The 15,785-nt window shown below is 61.4% G+C and overlaps 1 protein-coding gene across 1 annotated transcript; it reads left to right on the forward strand.

Moving 5' to 3' along the window:
* Window positions 1-6,237: 6,237 nt before the first annotated feature.
* Window positions 6,238-9,396, forward strand: LOC117976446 (unconventional myosin-XV-like). The gene has a single exon (XM_034941564.3). It carries the CDS (start codon window positions 6,238-6,240, stop codon window positions 9,394-9,396), a length of 3,159 nt encoding a protein of 1,052 aa, XP_034797455.2.
* The last annotated feature ends 6,389 nt before the right edge of the window (window positions 9,397-15,785 follow it).

Genomic DNA, 15,785 nt, shown 5'->3' on the forward strand with positions numbered 1-15,785 from the left:
GCCTCCCGAAGTGCTGGGACTACAGGTGTGAGCCAGCGCGCCTGGCCCACATTTACACTTTTAAATGTTACATTTTTTTTGGTTTTTGACTCAGAAATGCATTCATATGGATAAAAATCAAACTAATATAGAAAGATTTACAGTGAGATAACTATTCTCATTAATTTCTTGTGTATCTTTTGCTGTATTATTATTTTTTTTTTGAAACGGAGTCTCACTCTGTCGCCTGGACCGGAGTGCAGTAGCATGATCTCAGCTCACTGCAACCTCTGCCTCCCGGGTTCAAGAAATTCTCCTGCCTCAGCCTCCCAAGTAGCTAGGACTACAGGCGCACGCTGCTACACCCAGCTAATTTTTTTGTATTTTAGTAGAGATGGGGTTTCACCGTGTTGCCCAGGCTGGTCTCGAACTCCTGAGCTCAGGTAATCAGCCTACCTTGGCCTCTCAAAGTGCTAGGATTACAGGTGTGAGCCACCACACCTGGCGCTGTATTTCTTTTGTTTGTTTTGACAGAGTCTTGCTCTGTGTCAGAGGCTGGAGTGCAGTGGCATGATCACGACTCACTGCAGCCTCAAAATCCTGGCTCAAGCGATCCTCCCACTTCAGCCTCCTGAGTAGCTGGGCCTACAGGTGCTTGCCACCTGTAATTTTTCGGTTTGTTATCTAGGGACAGGGTCTCGTTATATTGCCTGGGCTAGTTTCAAACTCCTGGGCTCCTCCCATCTCAGCTTCTCAAAGTGCCCAGGCATGAGCCACTGCTCCTGGCTGCAGTATTTCTAATATGGAAATAAAAAAGCAAACACAAGCTGAGCATGGTGGCTCAGTGGCTCATGCCTATAATCCCAGCACTTTGGGAGGATGAGGTGGGCAGATCACTTGAGGCCAGGAGTTCAAGACCAGCCCGGCCAACATGGCAAAACCCTGTCCCTACTAAAAATACAAAAATTAGTCAGGCATGGTGGTACATGCCTGTAATTCCAGCTACTCAGGAAGCTGAGGCCTAGGAGGTGGAGGTTGCAGTGAGCTGAGATCGCATCACTGCTCTCCAGCCCGGTTGACAGAGTGAGACTGTCTCAAAAAAAAAAAAGGCAAACATAAGAATACAAACTTATATTCTTACCACCTCCCCTGACACACACACACACACACACACACACACACACTCTTCCTACAGAAAGGCCTCAGTAAACACTGCAGTCAAAGGCTGTTCTGCAGCCTGCTTCCTGCACTAGCAGGTCCTGGAGATCGCTCCCTATCAGGACACAGAGATCGTCCACATTCCTTGTTATAGCTGTGTTGTGTTCCATCCTGGAATGCATTGTGGTGTACTGCAGCAATGAGCAGCTCTGTTTGTGTGTCCTTACCCATAAGGACGTGTAAGAGAGATCCCCAGGGGTGGATTACTTGCATCCTTCCTTCCCTCCCTCTTGTCCTTTTTCTTTTTTAAAACAATCAATATATAATCCGCACTCCATACAATTCACCCATCAAAGTGTACAATGCTGTGGTTTTAGTATGCTCACAAGTGTGCCCGCCTTGTGACCACCACAGTCCTGTCTTTTTTTTTTTTTTTTGAGACGGAGTTTTTGCTCTTGTTGCCCAGGCTGGAGTGCAATGGCTTCATCTTGGCTCACTGCAACCTCTGCCTCCCAGGTTCAAGTGATTCTCCTGCCTCAGCCTCCTGAGTAGCTGCGATTACAGGCATGCACCACCACGCCCAGCTAATTTTTGTATTTTTAGTAGAAATGAGGTTTCACCATGTTGGTCAGGCTGGTCTCGAACTGTTGACCACATATGATCCACCTGCCTTGGCCTCCCAGAGTGCTGGGATTACAGGCATGAGCCACTGCACCTGGCCCTGGTCCTGTCTTTCTTGAAACCTCTTCCATCAGGTGTAACTTCCCTTGCCCCTGCTACTGTACTGGGACCATTCTTGTCACAGTCACCCCTGGAGCTCTAAGGAGCTGCATCCATTAGTCAGCTCTCCATTCTTGACTAACATGCTCATCTGTCATAGCGGTCCCATCTGTCATAGCAGTCCCGCCCTCCTGTGCAGCCCCCAGGACCCCACTCCCTCCTGGGCCTCTACCTCCTCCTCTGGCTGGCTTCGTGGTGCTCACTCACTGCCTCCTTGGCTCCTAAGCACTGCAGCCCTGCGGCTCATTCCGTGGCCTCTCTTCCCTCTATACTCATTCCCTGGTGTCATCCTCCAGAGCTGTGGCTTCAATGCCATCTAGATGCCAATGACTCCCTAACTGATGTCACCAGCCCTGGTGGCTGTGATGGCCCCCCAGCAGTGCCCAGTGCCCAAAGCTGGATCCTGGGCCCTACTCCCTCAATTTGCTCTGCCTGCAGCCTTCCTCATCCTGGTCAATGACCTGACGGCCTCTCCATTCTCCCTGATGTTCAGTAAGGAAACTTGGGAGCCATTCCTGCACCCTGCCTCATCCCCATCATCAAATCCTGTCAGTCCTACCTGCCACATGTCCCCAGCATCCTACCACTTCTCCACACTTTAACCGCTGGCAGCCTGGTGCAGGAGGACCTCCATAGCAGCTTCCATGCTGGCCTCCCTGCCTTCACCCTCACTCCTGCAGCCGCTTCTCCCATAGCAGTAGAGGCTGCTATCAAGACTGAGGTCGAGGCTAGGCTTGGTGGCTCACGGATGTAATCCCAACACTTTGGGAGGTCGAGGCAGGCAGATCACCTGAGGTCAGGAGTTCAAAACCAGCCTGGCCAACATGGTGAAACCCTGTCTCTACTAAAAATACAAAATTAGCTGGGCGTGGCGGTGTGTGCCTGTAATCCCAGTTTCTTGGGAAGCTGAGGCAGGAGAATTGCTTAAACCTGGGAGGCAGAGGTTGCCGTGAGCCAAGATCGCACCATCGCACTCCAGCCTGAGCAGCACAGCGAGACTCTGTCTCAAAAAAAAAAAAAAGACTGAGGTCGAATTCCATCCCTTCTCTGCCAAAACCCTCCTCCCACGGCTCCTGCCTCACTGGCAGTCGAAGCCAAGCCCTCATTGTGGCCCACAGGCCCTGCACGTGTGCCCCTGAACTCTGACCTCACCACCCAGTGCACCCCCACTGCCCTCCAGCCACCTGGCCTGGCTGCTCCTCCACCTGCTTGGGACTGTGCACTGCCCACAGGCTCTCTCCATGGCCCCATAGCCACTAGGCCTTCCCTGACTTCCTGTTTAATGTCACACCCCCACTTCTTGCTGTCCCTTCCACAGCACTTACGCCCCATTATCTGTTACTGATTTTCCATGTTTATTGGCTTTCTCTCCACCCACATATGGTAACTGCATGAGGGCAGGGTTTTTCTCTGTTTTGTTCACAGCTGTGTCCCAGCACTTAGACGGTGCCTAGCATGCAGCACACTTCCCACAGAGGCTTTTGAATGAATGGGTGAGTGAGTAAATGCTGGCTCAGGACCCTTAGGGAAAGGGGCCAGGCTGACTGAGGAATCCAGGTTGGGGTAGCGGTGGGCAAGCACTGGAGAGGCCTTGGTGCCTGTTGGAGGCCCAGCTGGGCTCTGGTTTGCCCAGTGGCTTGGTCAGGGCCCTCCCCCTCCAGGCAGGAGCAGGTTGTGGGGTTAGCACGACTATGCTCCTGGCTCTGCCCAGTATCCTAAGCCACTCTAAACCCAGTGATGACCCAGGAGCTCAGTGGGCAGGAGGGCCTAGTAAGGGAGGTAGCTCTGGACCCGGCCAGGCCTGGGTTCTACCTTCCCAAGCCAGGTGGCCTCGAGCAAGTCCCTTCATCTTTTGAGTCTGAGTTTCCTCATCCGGAGAATGGATATACTAATAGCTCATATCTCACAGACCTGCTGTGAGAGTCCCATGAGACCACTGTGCAACACACCTGACTGGGGCCTCACTTTGGAAACTGGCTCCAAGAGGAGCTGGGGCAGTTGTTGATATCTCCAGGCTCAGAAAGAATGTCTTGGCTGGGCGCCGTGGCTCACATCTGTAATCTCAGCACTTTGGGAGGCCAAGGTTGGTGGATCACCTGAGATCAGGAGTTCGAGACCATCCCGGCCAACATGGTAAAAACCGTCTCTACTAAAAATACAAAAATTGGCCAGGCGTGGTGGCACATGCCTGTAATCCAAGATATTTGGGAGACTGAGGCACAAGAATTGCTTGAACCCGGGAGGCGGAGGTTGCAGTGAGCCGAGATTGCACCACTGCCCTCCAGCCTGGGCAACAGAGCGAGACTCTGTCTCAAAAAAAAAAAAAAAAAAAGAAAGAACATTGCCCCTGTCCTTCATTTTTCCTCAAGCGGGCAAGAGCCACTGCCCAAAAACAGAAGGGAGAGTGGGCAGCCCCTCAAACTCCTGCTCTGCAGGAGGCCCACTTCCTGCATGTATCCCCTAACTCGCTCCAAAAGCCCTCCATCCAATTTCTCTGGTTTCCATCAAGCCCCACTCCCCATCCCTGTGAGACTGCCTGCACCAGGCACCAACAGCCCCTGGTGCAACTCCTCTGAGTGGCTGGGCACTGACTGGCTCCAGGTGAATCTTGGGAAGGAGGAGCAGGAAGAAGAGGAAAGTGAAGAGCCAGAGAAAGTGAGCAGGGGGAAGAGGCAGACAGAGAGGGGGAGACCTCACCGGCTGCATGGTCCCCTCTCTGCTCCTGCCACTTACCTGGGAAGGCCTCACCCTGTCCCTATTTCACAGCTGAGCACGTTGAGGCTCTGAAGCCACTGATCTGAGGGCGTGGAGCTGGCAAGTGGCAGAACCAGGGCCAGAACCTTGCTGCTCTGGGGTCTCCTATGCTAAACCTTAAACAACCAAAGAATTAGCTCTGGGACCAAAAGACTGAACCAGAGTTCAGTAAGTAGGGAGCTTGATGTTAACTGAGGTCCATCTTGAGGAGGAAGAGGAGGAGGAGAGCTGGTTCTGAGGCTTCAGGTCTCAGAGCTGCCACTCCCCACCCCCGCTGGCCTGCCCAGTTTTCCCCACCCCCTACCTCTTTTAGTGCAGGTTCTCAAAAGTGAGTTAGACTGGCCACCAACCAGACTTTGGACATGCAGCCTTAGGTCAGGCCATATGAAGCAATCAGCTATGCCCAGAGAAGGCAGTAACCACATGGCCACAGCCTACTCAGCCAGGGCAGAAAGTAAGAGGGAGGACAGGGCTAGGCAGGGACCCCAGAAAGGAGCCAGCAGGAGGCATCTCCAGTTACCCAGCAGCTCCATCAGGTCTTGCTTCCTTTTGGTGAAGGAGATGGGGCATAGCTTATCACTCCCATTCTTCAGAGGAAACTGAGGCCCAGAGAGGACAAGGACTTTCCTGGACCCACACAGCCAGTCAGTGACAGAGCCTAGGGTCTGAGCCAGGCCTGACCCAACCTCCATTTCTGCCTCTCTACCCCTGCCCCCGCCCCAACACACACACACACACAAGTGGAGTTCCACTGAAACACCCCTCCTTGCCCTGCCTTCTGAGCCGGCAGCCTGGCTCCCCACCCCATGTATTATTCAGCTCCTGAGAGTCAGCCAACTCCTGTTACACTGACCGCAGCCCAGCACCTGCTCTGCCCATTCCCCTCCTCCCTTGCCTAGGACCTAGAGGGTTCAAAGTTCTCCTCCAAGATGACTTGGTGGGCTTTGACCATCCCACCCTAGGCCCCACTTCTGGCCCAGTGCAGGTGTGCTGGTGATTTAGGGCAGGTGGCATTCCATCTCTGTGGCTCAATGTCTTCCTCTGTGAAGCCGAAGTGATCCAAGGGCTCCCTTCATGGGGTTGAGCCAGCTGTGGCCCAGGGAGGGCCTAACCAGGATGAGCACTGATGTTGCCATGACGACTCCGAGGCCAGAATGTCTCCCCCAGCACAGGCCTCATAGGCAGGCTTCCCCATCCCGGTAAACAACACCCACACACTTTCCACTACTGCTCTAGGGTGAAACCCAAGGCGCTCTAGAGGAGATGAATTATGGATCCGCCCTCCCGGAATCCTGGCTCGGCCCTCCCCACGCCACCTGGGGCCAGTCCGGTCTGCTCCCAGCCCGAGGAGGCCGCGTGTCCAGCCGCGGGCAAGAGACCGAGCAGGTCCCTGTGTCTCCAAGTCCCCGAGCCCGTGACACCGGCCCCAGGCCCTGTAGAGAGCAGGCAGCCACCATGGCGAAGGAGGAAGATGAGGAGAAGAAAGCCAAGAAAGGGAAGAAGGGGAAGAAGGCACCGGAGCCGGAGAAGCCCAAACGGAGCCTGAAGGGGACGTCGCGGCTGTTCATGGGCTTCCGCGACCGTACACCCAAGATCTCCAAGAAGGGCCAGTTCCGCAGCGCCTCGGCCTTCTTCTGGGGCCTCCACACCGGCCCCCAGAAGACCAAGCGCAAGAAGAAGGCCCGCACCGTGCTCAAGTCCACGTCAAAGCTCATGACGCAGATGCGCATGGGCAAGAAGAAGCGGGCGATGAAGGGCAAGAAGCCGTCCTTCATGGTGATCCGCTTCCCAGGCCGCCGTGGCTACGGCCGCCTGCGGCCGCGCGCCCGGTCACTCAGCAAAGCGTCCACGGCCATCAACTGGCTCACAAAAAAGTTCCTCCTCAAGAAGGCCGAGGAGTCGGGCAGCGAACAGGCCACAGTGGACGCCTGGCTGCAGCGCTCGAGCTCCCGCATGGGCTCCCGCAAACTCCCCTTCCCGTCGGGTGCCGAGATCCTGCGGCCCGGGGGCCGGCTCCGGAGGTTCCCCCGCAGCCGCAGCATCTACGCGTCAGGCGAGCCCCTGGGCTTCCTGCCCTTCGAGGACGAGGCCCCGTTCCATCACTCGGGCTCCCGCAAGTCGCTGTACGGGCTTGAGGGCTTCCAGGACCTGGGCGAGTATTATGACTATCACCGCGACGGCGACGACTACTACGACCGGCAGTCACTCCACCGCTACGAGGAGCAGGAACCCTACCTGGCGGGCCTCGGCCCCTACAGCCCGGCCTGGCCACCCTACGGCGACTACTACTACGGGTACCCGCCTGAGGATCCCTATGACTACTACCACCCCGACTATTACGGTGGCCCCTTTGATCCGGGGTACACCTACGGCTACGGCTACGACGATTACGAACCCCCATATGCGCCCCCGTCGGGGTACTCGTCTCCTTACAGCTACCACGATGGGTACGAGGGCGAGGCGCACCCTTATGGCTACTACCTGGATCCCTATGCGCCGTACGACGCGCCATACCCACCCTATGACCTCCCATACCACACTCCCTACGATGTACCCTACTTTGATCCCTACGGAGTCCACTACACCGTCCCCTATGCCGAAGGCATCTATGGCGGTGGGGACGAGGCCATCTACCCCCCCGAGGTGCCCTATTTTTACCCGGAGGAGTCGGCTTTGGCCTTTGTGTACCCCTGGGTACCACCGCCCATCCCGTCGCCCCACAACCCCTATGCCCACGCCATGGATGACATCGCCGAGCTGGAGGAACCAGAGGACGCGGGCGTAGAGCGTCAGGGGACCTCCTTCCGCCTGCCCAGCGCCGCCTTCTTCGAGCAGCAAGGTATGGATAAGCCCGCCAGGTCCAAGCTGTCCCTCATCCGCAAGTTCCACCTCTTCCCGCGACCCCAGGTGAAGCTGTTTGGGAAGGAGAAGCTGGAGGTGCCCCTGCCACCCTCTCTGGACATTCCTCTCCCCTTGGGGGATGCGGATGAAGAAGAGGACGAGGAGGAGCTGCCCCCGGTTTCCGCTGTGCCCTACGGCCACCCTTTCTGGGGCTTCCTCACGCCGCGCCAGCGCAACCTCCAGCGCGCGCTGTCGGCCTTCGGCGCCCACCAGGGCCTGGGCTTCGGCCCTGAGTTTGGCCGCCCCGTGCCTCGCCCTGCCACCTCGCTTGCGCGGTTCCTCAAGAAGACGCTGTCGGAGAAGAAGCCCATCACGCGGCTCAGGGGCAGCCAGAAGGCCCGGGCGGGCGGCCCTGCTGTCAGGGAAGCGGCCTACAAACGCTTCGGCTACAAGCTGGCTGGCATGGACCCCGAGAAGCCCGGCACGCCCATCGTGCTGAGGAGGGCCCAGCCGCGCGCTCGCAGCAGCAACGACGCGCGCCGCCCGCCCGCGCCACAGCCCGCGCCCAGGACCCTCTCCCACTGGAGCGCGCTCCTGTCTCCGCCCGTGCCCCCGCGGCCCCCAAGCCCCGGACCCCCGCCCGCGCCGCCGCTCTCCCCGGCGCTCTCGGGCCTGCCCCGGCCGGCCTCGCCCTACGGCTCCCTCCGCCACCACCCGCCGCCCTGGGCCGCCCCAGCGCACGTGCCACCGGCGCCGCAGGCCAGCTGGTGGGCCTTCGTGGAGCCCCCTGCCGTGAGCCCGGAGGTGCCCCCCGACCTACTAGCCTTCCCAGGGCCCCGACCCTCGTTCAGGGGCTCCCGCCGGAGAGGGGCGGCTTTCGGCTTCCCCGGGGCCTCTCCACGGGCGTCGCGGAGGCGAGCTTGGTCACCGCTGGCCTCGCCCCAGCCCTCGCTGAGGAGCTCGCCGGGCCTCGGCTACTGCTCACCCTTGGCGCCCCGGTCGCCTCAGCTGTCCTTGCGCACGGACCCCTTCCAGCCGCCCTTCCCGCCCCCGGCCCGCCGGCCCTGCTCGCTGCAGGAGTCCCCAGGCCCACGCCGAGCCGCTGGGCGCCTGGGCCCACCCGGCTCGCCGCTGCTGGGCTCACCCAGGCCGCCCTCGCCGCCCCTGGGGCTCTGCCACAGCCCGCGGCGCAGCTCCCTGAATCTGCCCTCGAGCCTCCTGCACACGTGGCGGCGCCTCAGCGAGCCACCCACTTGGGCTGTGAAGCCTCAAGTGCGCCTGCCCTTCCACCGACCGCCCAGGGCCGGGGCCTGGCGGGCACCCCTGGAACACCGGGAGAGCCCGCGAGAACCCGAGGACTCAGAGACGCCCTGGACCGTGCCCCCACTGGCCCCCAGCTGGGACGTGGACATGCCTCCCACCCAACGCCCACCCTACCCCTGGCCAGGAGGTGCAGGCAGCTGCCGAGGCTTTTCCAGGCCACCCCCTGTGCCGGAAAACCCCTTTCTCCAGCTCCTGGGCCCTGTGCCATCCCCCACCCTCCAGCCTGAGGATCCAGCTGCTGATATGACCAGGGTCTTCCTGGGCAGACACCATGAGCTGGGGCCTGGACAGCTCACCAAATCAGCTGGTCCAACCCCTGAGAAGCCTGAAGAAGAGGCCACCCTGGGGGACCCCCAGCTGCCAGCAGAGACCAAGCCTCCAACCCCAGCACCTCCCAAGGATGTCACTCCCCCCAAGGATATCACTCCCCCCAAGGATGTCCTCCCAGAGCAAAAGACATTAAGGCCCAGCCTCTCATACCCACTGGCTGCGTGTGACCAGACCAGGGCCACATGGCCACCATGGCACCGCTGGGGAACACTGCCCCAAGCCACAGGCTAGGGCTAGGCCAGGCTAGGGCTAGGGCCAGGCTAGGGCTAGGGCCATGCTAGGGTAGGCCAGTTTAGGGCTAGAGCCAGGCTAGGGCTATGGCCAGGCTAGGGCCAGGCTAGGGCTAGGGACAGGATAGGGCCAGGCTAGCGCTAGGGCCAGGCTAGGGCCACGCCAGGGTTAGGGCCAGGATAGGGCCAGGCTAGTGTTAGGTCCAGGCTAGGGCCAGGCTATGGCTAGGGCCAGGCTAGGGCTAGGCCAGGCTAGGGTTAGGGCCAGGCTACAGCTAGGCCAGGCTAGGGCTAGGCCAGGTTAGGGCTAGGCCAGTCTAGGACTAGGGCCTGGCTAGGGTTAGGCCAGGCTAGGGCTCGGGTCAGGCTAGGACTAGGACAGGCTAGGGCCAGGCTAGGGCTAGGGCCAGGCTAGGTCCATGCTAGGGCTAGGGCCAGGCTACGGCTAGGCCAGGCTAGGGCTAGTGCCAGGCTAGGGCTAGCTCAGGCTAGGGCTAGGGCCAGGCTAGGGCTAGGCCAGGCTAGGGTTAGGGCCAGGCTAGTGCTAGGGCAGGCTAGGGCTAGGTCCAGGCTAGGGCAAGGTCCAGGCTAGGGCTAGGGCAGGCTGGGGCTCGGACCAGGCTTGGGCTAGGGCAGGCTGTGGCTCGGTCCAAGCTATGGCTAGGGCCAGGCTAGGGTTTGGGCAGTCTGGGGCTAGGGCCAGGCTAGGGCTAGGGCCAGGCTAGGGCTAGGGCCAGACAAGGACTAGGGCCAGGCTAGGGCTAGGGACAGTCTAGGGCTAGGCTAGGATAGGACGAGGGCCAAGCTAGCGCTAGGCCATGCTATGGCTAGGGCCAGGCTAGGGTTAGGCCAGGCTAGGGCTAGGGCCAGGCTAGTGGTAGGCGAGGTTTGGGCTAGGTCCAGTCTAGGGCTGGAGCCAGGGTAGGGTAAGGGCCAGTCTAGGACTAGGGCCAGGCTATGGCTAGTGCCAGGCTAGTCCTAGGCAAGGCTAGGGCTAGAGCCAGGCTAGGGTAGGCCAGTTTAGGGCTAGGGCCCTGCTAGGGCTAGCGTCAGGCTAGGGCCAGGCTAGGGCTACGGCCAGGCTAGGGCCAGGCTAGGGCTAGGGCCAGGATAGGGCCAGGCTAAGGCTTCGGCCAGGCTAGGCCTAGGGCCAGGCTAGGGCTAGGGCCAGGCTAGGGCTACGCCAGGCTAGGGCTAGGGCCAGGATAGGGTTAAGGCCAGGCTAGGGCAAGGGCCAGGCTAGGGCTAGGCCACGCTATGGCTAGAGCCAGGCTAGGGCTAGGTCCAGGCTAGGGCCAGGCTAGGGCTATGGCCAGGCTAGGGCCAGGCTAGGGCTAGGGACAGGCTATGTCTAGGCCAGGCTAGGGCTAGGGCAAGTCTAGGTCTAGGCTAGGGCTAGGCCAGGCTATGTCTAGGCAAGGGCTATCCAGCTAGGTCTAGGCTAGGGCTATGCCAGGCTAGGTCTAGGCTAGGGCTAGACCAGGCTAGGGCTAGGCTAGGGCTAGGCCAGGCTAGGGCTAGGCTAGGGCTAGGCCAGTCTAGGGCTACGCTAGGGCTAGGCTAGGGCTAGGCCAGGCTAGGTCTAGGGCCAGTCTAGGGCTAGGGCCAGGTTAGGGCAAGAGCCAGTCTAGGACTAGGGCCAGGCTAGGGCTAGTGCCAGGCTACTGCTAGGCCAGGCTATGGCTAGACCCAGGCTAGGGCCAGGCTATGGCTAAGGCCAGGCTAGGGCCAGGCTAGGGCTATGCCAGGCTCGGGCTAGGGCCAAGCTAGGGCTAGGCCAGGCTAAGACTATGGCCAGGCTAGGGCTAGGCTAGGGCTAGGCCAGGCTAGGGCTGGGCTAGGGCCATGCCGGCTAGGTCTAGGCTAGGGATATGCCAGCCTAGGTCTAGGCTAGGTCTACCCCAGGCTAGGGCTAGGCTAGGGCTAGGCAAGGCTAGGGCTAGGCTAGGGCTAACTAGGCTAGGGCTATGCTAGGGCTAGGCCAGGATAGGGGTAGGCTATGGATAGGCCAGGATAGGGCAAGGCCAGGCTAGGACTAGGCTAGGGATAGGCCAGTCTAGCGCTAGGCCAGGCTAGGTCTAGGGTCAGGCTAGGGCTAGGCCCAGGCTAGGGCTAGGGCCAGGCTAGGGCTAGGCCAGGCTAGGGCTAGGGCCAGGCTAGGGCTAGGGCCAGGCTAGGTCAAGGCTAGGGTTAGGGCCAGGCTACGGCTAGGCCAGGCTAGGGCTAGTGCCAGGCTACGGCTAGCTCAGGCTAGGGCTAGGGCCAGGCTGGGGCTAGGCCAGGCTAGGGTTAGGGCAAGGCTAGTGCTAGGGCAGGCTAGGGCTAGGTCCAGGCTAGGGCTAGGGCATGCTGGGGCTCGCACCAGGCTTGGGCTAGGGCAGGCTGGGGCTCAGTCCAGGCTAGGGCTAGGGCCAGGCTAGGGTTTGGGCAGTCTGGGGCTAGGGCCAGGCTAGGGCTAGTGCCAGACTAGGGCTAGGTCCAGGTTTGGGCTAGGGACAGGCTAGGGCTAGGCCAGGCTAGGAGGAAGGCCAAGCTAGTGCTAGGTCATGCTATGGCTAGGGCCAGGCTAGGGTTAGGCCAGGCTAGGGCTACGGCCAGGCTAGGGCTAGGGCCAGGCTAGTGCTAGTCCAGGTTAGGGCTAGGGCCAGTCTAGGGCTAGAGCCCTGCTAAGGCTAGGGTCAGGCTAGGACCAGGCTAGGGCTAGGTCCAGTTTAGGGCTACGGCCAGGCTAGGGCCAGGCTAGGGCTAGGGCAAGGCTACGGCTAGGCCAGGCTAGGGCTAGGGCCAGGCTAGGTCTAGCTCAGGCTAGGGCTAGGGCCAGGCTAGGGCTAAGCCAGGCTAGGGCTAAGCCAGGCTAGGGTTACGGCCAGGCTAGGGCTAGGGCAGGCTGGGGCTCGGTCCAGGATAGGGCTAGCGCGGCCTGGGGCTAGTACCAGGCTAGGGATAGGGCGAGCCTAGGGTTAGGGCCAGGCTATTGCCAGGCCAGGCTAGTGCTAGAGCAAGGCTAGGGTTTGGGCTGTCTGGGGCTAGGTCCAGGCTAGGGCTAGGGCCAGACTAAGGCTAGGGCCAGGCTAGGGCTAGGGCCATGCTAGGGTAGGCCAGTTTAGGGCTAGAGCCAGGCTAGGGCTATGGCCAGGCTAGGGCCAGGCTAGGGCTAGGGACAGGATAGGGCCAGGCTAGCGCTAGGGCCAGGCTAGGGCCACGCCAGGGTTAGGGCCAGGATAGGGCCAGGCTAGTGTTAGGTCCAGGCTAGGGCCATGCTATGGCTAGGGCCAGGCTAGGGCTAGGCCAGGCTAGGGTTAGGGCCAGGCTACGGCTAGGACAGGCTAGGGCTAGGCCAGGTTAGGGCTAGGCCAGTCTAGGGCTAGGGCCTGGCTAGGGTTAGGCCAGGCTAGGGCTCGGGTCAGGCTAGGACTAGGACAGGCTAGGGCCAGGCTAGGGCTAGGGCCAGGCTAGGTCCATGCTAGGGCTAGGGCCAGGCTACGGCTAGGCCAGGCTAGGGCTAGTGCCAGGCTAGGGCTAGCTCAGGCTAGGGCTAGGGCCAGGCTAGGGCTAGGGCCAGGCTAGGGCTAGGCCAGGCTAGGGTTAGGGCCAGGCTAGTGCTAGGGCAGGCTAGGGCTAGGTCCAGGCTAGGGCAAGGTCCAGGCTAGGGCTAGGGCAGGCTGGGGCTCGGACCAGGCTTGGGCTAGGGCAGGCTGTGGCTCGGTCCAAGCTATGGCTAGGGCCAGGCTAGGGTTTGGGCAGTCTGGGGCTAGGGCCAGGCTAGGGCTAGGGCCAGGCTAGGGCTAGGGCCAGGCTGGTGCTAGGCCAGGCTAGGGCTAGAGCCAGGTTAGGGTAGGCCAGTTTAGGGCTAGGGACCTGCAAGGGCTAGGGTCAGGCTACGGCCAGTCTAGGGCTAGGGCGACGCTAGGGCCAGGCCAGGGCTAGGGCCAGGCTAGGGCTTCGGCCAGGCTAGGCCGAGGGCCAGGCTAGGGCTAGGGCCAGGCTAGGGCTACGCCAGGCTAGAGCTAGGGCCAGGATAGGGTTAAGGCCAGTCTAGGGCTAGGGCCAGGCTAGGGCTAGGCCACGCTATGGCTAGGGCCAGGCTAGGGCTAAGGCCAGGCTAGGGCCAGGCTAGGGCTAGGGCCAGGCTAGGGCCAGGCTAGGGCTACGGCCAGGCTAGGGCTACGGCCAGGCTAGTCCTAGGGCCAGGCTAGGGCGAGGGCCAGGCTAGGTCTAGGCTAGGGCTAGGCCAGGCTAGGGCTGGGCTAGTGCTAGGATAGGCTAGGGCTAGGCTAGGGCTGGGCGAGGCTAGGCCTAGGCTAGGGCTAACTAGGCTAGGGCTAGGCTAGGACTAGGCCAGGATAGGGCTAGGCTAGGGCTAGGCCAGGCTAGGACTAGGCTAGGGCTAGGCGAGTCTAGGGCTAGGCCAGGCTAGCGCTAGTGCCAGGCTAGCGCTAGGGCCAGACTAGGGCCGGTCTAGGGCTAGGGCCAGGCTAGGGCCAGGCTAGGGCTAGGGCCAGGCTGGGGCCAGGCTAGGGCTAGGGTCCGGCTAGGGCCAGGCTAGGGCTAGGGCCAGGCTAGGGCCAGGCTAGGGCTTTGGCCAGGCTAGGCCTAGGGCCAGGCTAGGGCTAGGGCCAGGCTAGGGCTACGCCAGGCTAGGGCTAGGGCCAGGATAGGGTTAAGGCCAGGCTAGGGCTAGGGCCAGGCTAGGGCTAGGCCACGCTATGGCTAGGGCCAGGCTAGGGCTAGGGACAGGATAGGGCCAGGCTAGGGCTAGGGCCTGGCTGGGGCCAGGCTAGGGCTAGGGCCAGGCTATGGCTAGGGCCAGGCTATGTCTAGGCCAGGCTAGGGCTAGGGCAGGCTAGGTCTAGGCCAGGCTAGGGCTAGGGCCAGGCTAGGTCTAGGATGGGGCAAGCCCAGGCTAGGTCTAGGCAAGGGCTATCCGGCTAGGTCTAGGCTAGGGCTTTGCCAGGCTAGGTCTAGGCTAGGGCTAGGCCAGGCTAGGTCTAGGCTAGGGCTAGGCCAGGCTACGGCTAGGCTAGGGCTAGGCCAGGCTAGGGCTAGGGCCAGGCTAGGGCTAGGTCCAGGCTAGGGCTAGGGCAGACTAGGTCTATGTCCAGGCTAGGGTTAGGGCAGGCTAGGGCTAGGGCCAGGCTATGTCCATGCTAGGGCTAAGGCCAGCCTAGGGCTAGGCCAGGCTAGGGCTTGGGCCAGGCTAGAGCTAGGGCCAGGCTATGTCCTTGCTAGGGCTAAGGCCAGCCTAGGGCTAGGCCAGGCTAGGGCTAAGGCCAGGCTAGGGCTAGGCCAGACTAGGGCTAGGCCAGGTTAATGCTAGGGCCAGGCTAGGGCTAGGGCCAGGCTAGGTCTAGGGCAGGCTAGGGCTAGTGCCAGGCTAGGGCTAGGGCCAGGCTAGGGCTAGGGCAGGCTAGGGCTAGGGCCAGGCTAGGGCTAAGGCCAGGCTAGCGCTAGGGTCAGGCTAGGGCCTGGCTAGGGCTAGGGACAGTCTAGGGCCAGGCTAGCACTAGGGCCAGGCTAGGGCAGGCTAGGGTTTGGGCCAGGCTAGGGCCAGGCTAGTTTTAGGGCCAGGCTAGTGCCAGACTAGGGCTAGGTCCAGGCTAGGGCCAGTCTAGGGCTAGGGCCAGGCTAGGGCTAATGCCAGGCTAGTGCTAGGCCAGGCTAGGGCTGGAGCCAGGCTAGGGTAGGCCAGTTTAGGGCTAGGGCCCTGGTAGGGCTAGGGTCAGGCTAGTGCCAGGCTAGGGCTAGGGCCAGGCTAGGGCTAGGGCCAGGCTAGGGCCAGGCTTGGGCTAGGTCCAGGCTGGGTCTTGTGCCAGGTTAGGGCCAGGCTAGGGCTAGGACCAGGCTAGGGCTAGGGCCAGGCTAGGGCTAGGCCTGGTTAGGGCTAGGGCCAGGCTAGGGCTAGGGCCAGGGTATGGCAAGGGCCAGTCTAGGGCTAGGGCCTGTCTAGGGCTACTACCAGGCTAGTGTTGGGCCAGGCTAGGGCTAGGGCTGGCTAGGGCTAGATCCAGGCTAGGACTAGGGCAGGCTAGGGCTAGGTCCAGGCTAGCGCTAGGGCAGGCTAGGGCTAGGTCCAGGCTAGGGCTAGGGCAGGCAAGGGCTACGTACCGGCTAGGGCTAGGGCAGGCTAGGGCTAGGGCCAGGCAAGGGCTTGGGCAGGCTAGGGCTAGGGCCAGGCTAGTGCTATGGCCAGGCTAGGGCCAGGCTAGGGCTATGCTAGGGCTAGGCCAGGCTAGGGCTAGGCTAGAGCTAGGCCTGGCTAGGGCCAGGTTATGCCTATGCCAGGCTAGGGCTAGCTCCATTCTAGGGCTTGGCCAGGCTAGGGCTATGTCCAGGCTAGGGCTAGGGCAGGGTAGGGCTAGGCCCATGCTAGGGCTAGGGCAGGCTAGGGCT

This window comes from Pan paniscus, chromosome 19 (genome assembly GCF_029289425.2).
Source record: "Pan paniscus chromosome 19, NHGRI_mPanPan1-v2.0_pri, whole genome shotgun sequence".
Classification (NCBI taxonomy): Eukaryota; Metazoa; Chordata; class Mammalia; order Primates; family Hominidae; genus Pan; species Pan paniscus.

Bases quoted from the DNA above. Each gene is read 5' to 3' on its own strand.
- LOC117976446 (XM_034941564.3), top strand. From the start codon at position 6,238: ATGGGCTTCCGCGACCGTACACCCAAGATCTCCAAGAAGGGCCAGTTC.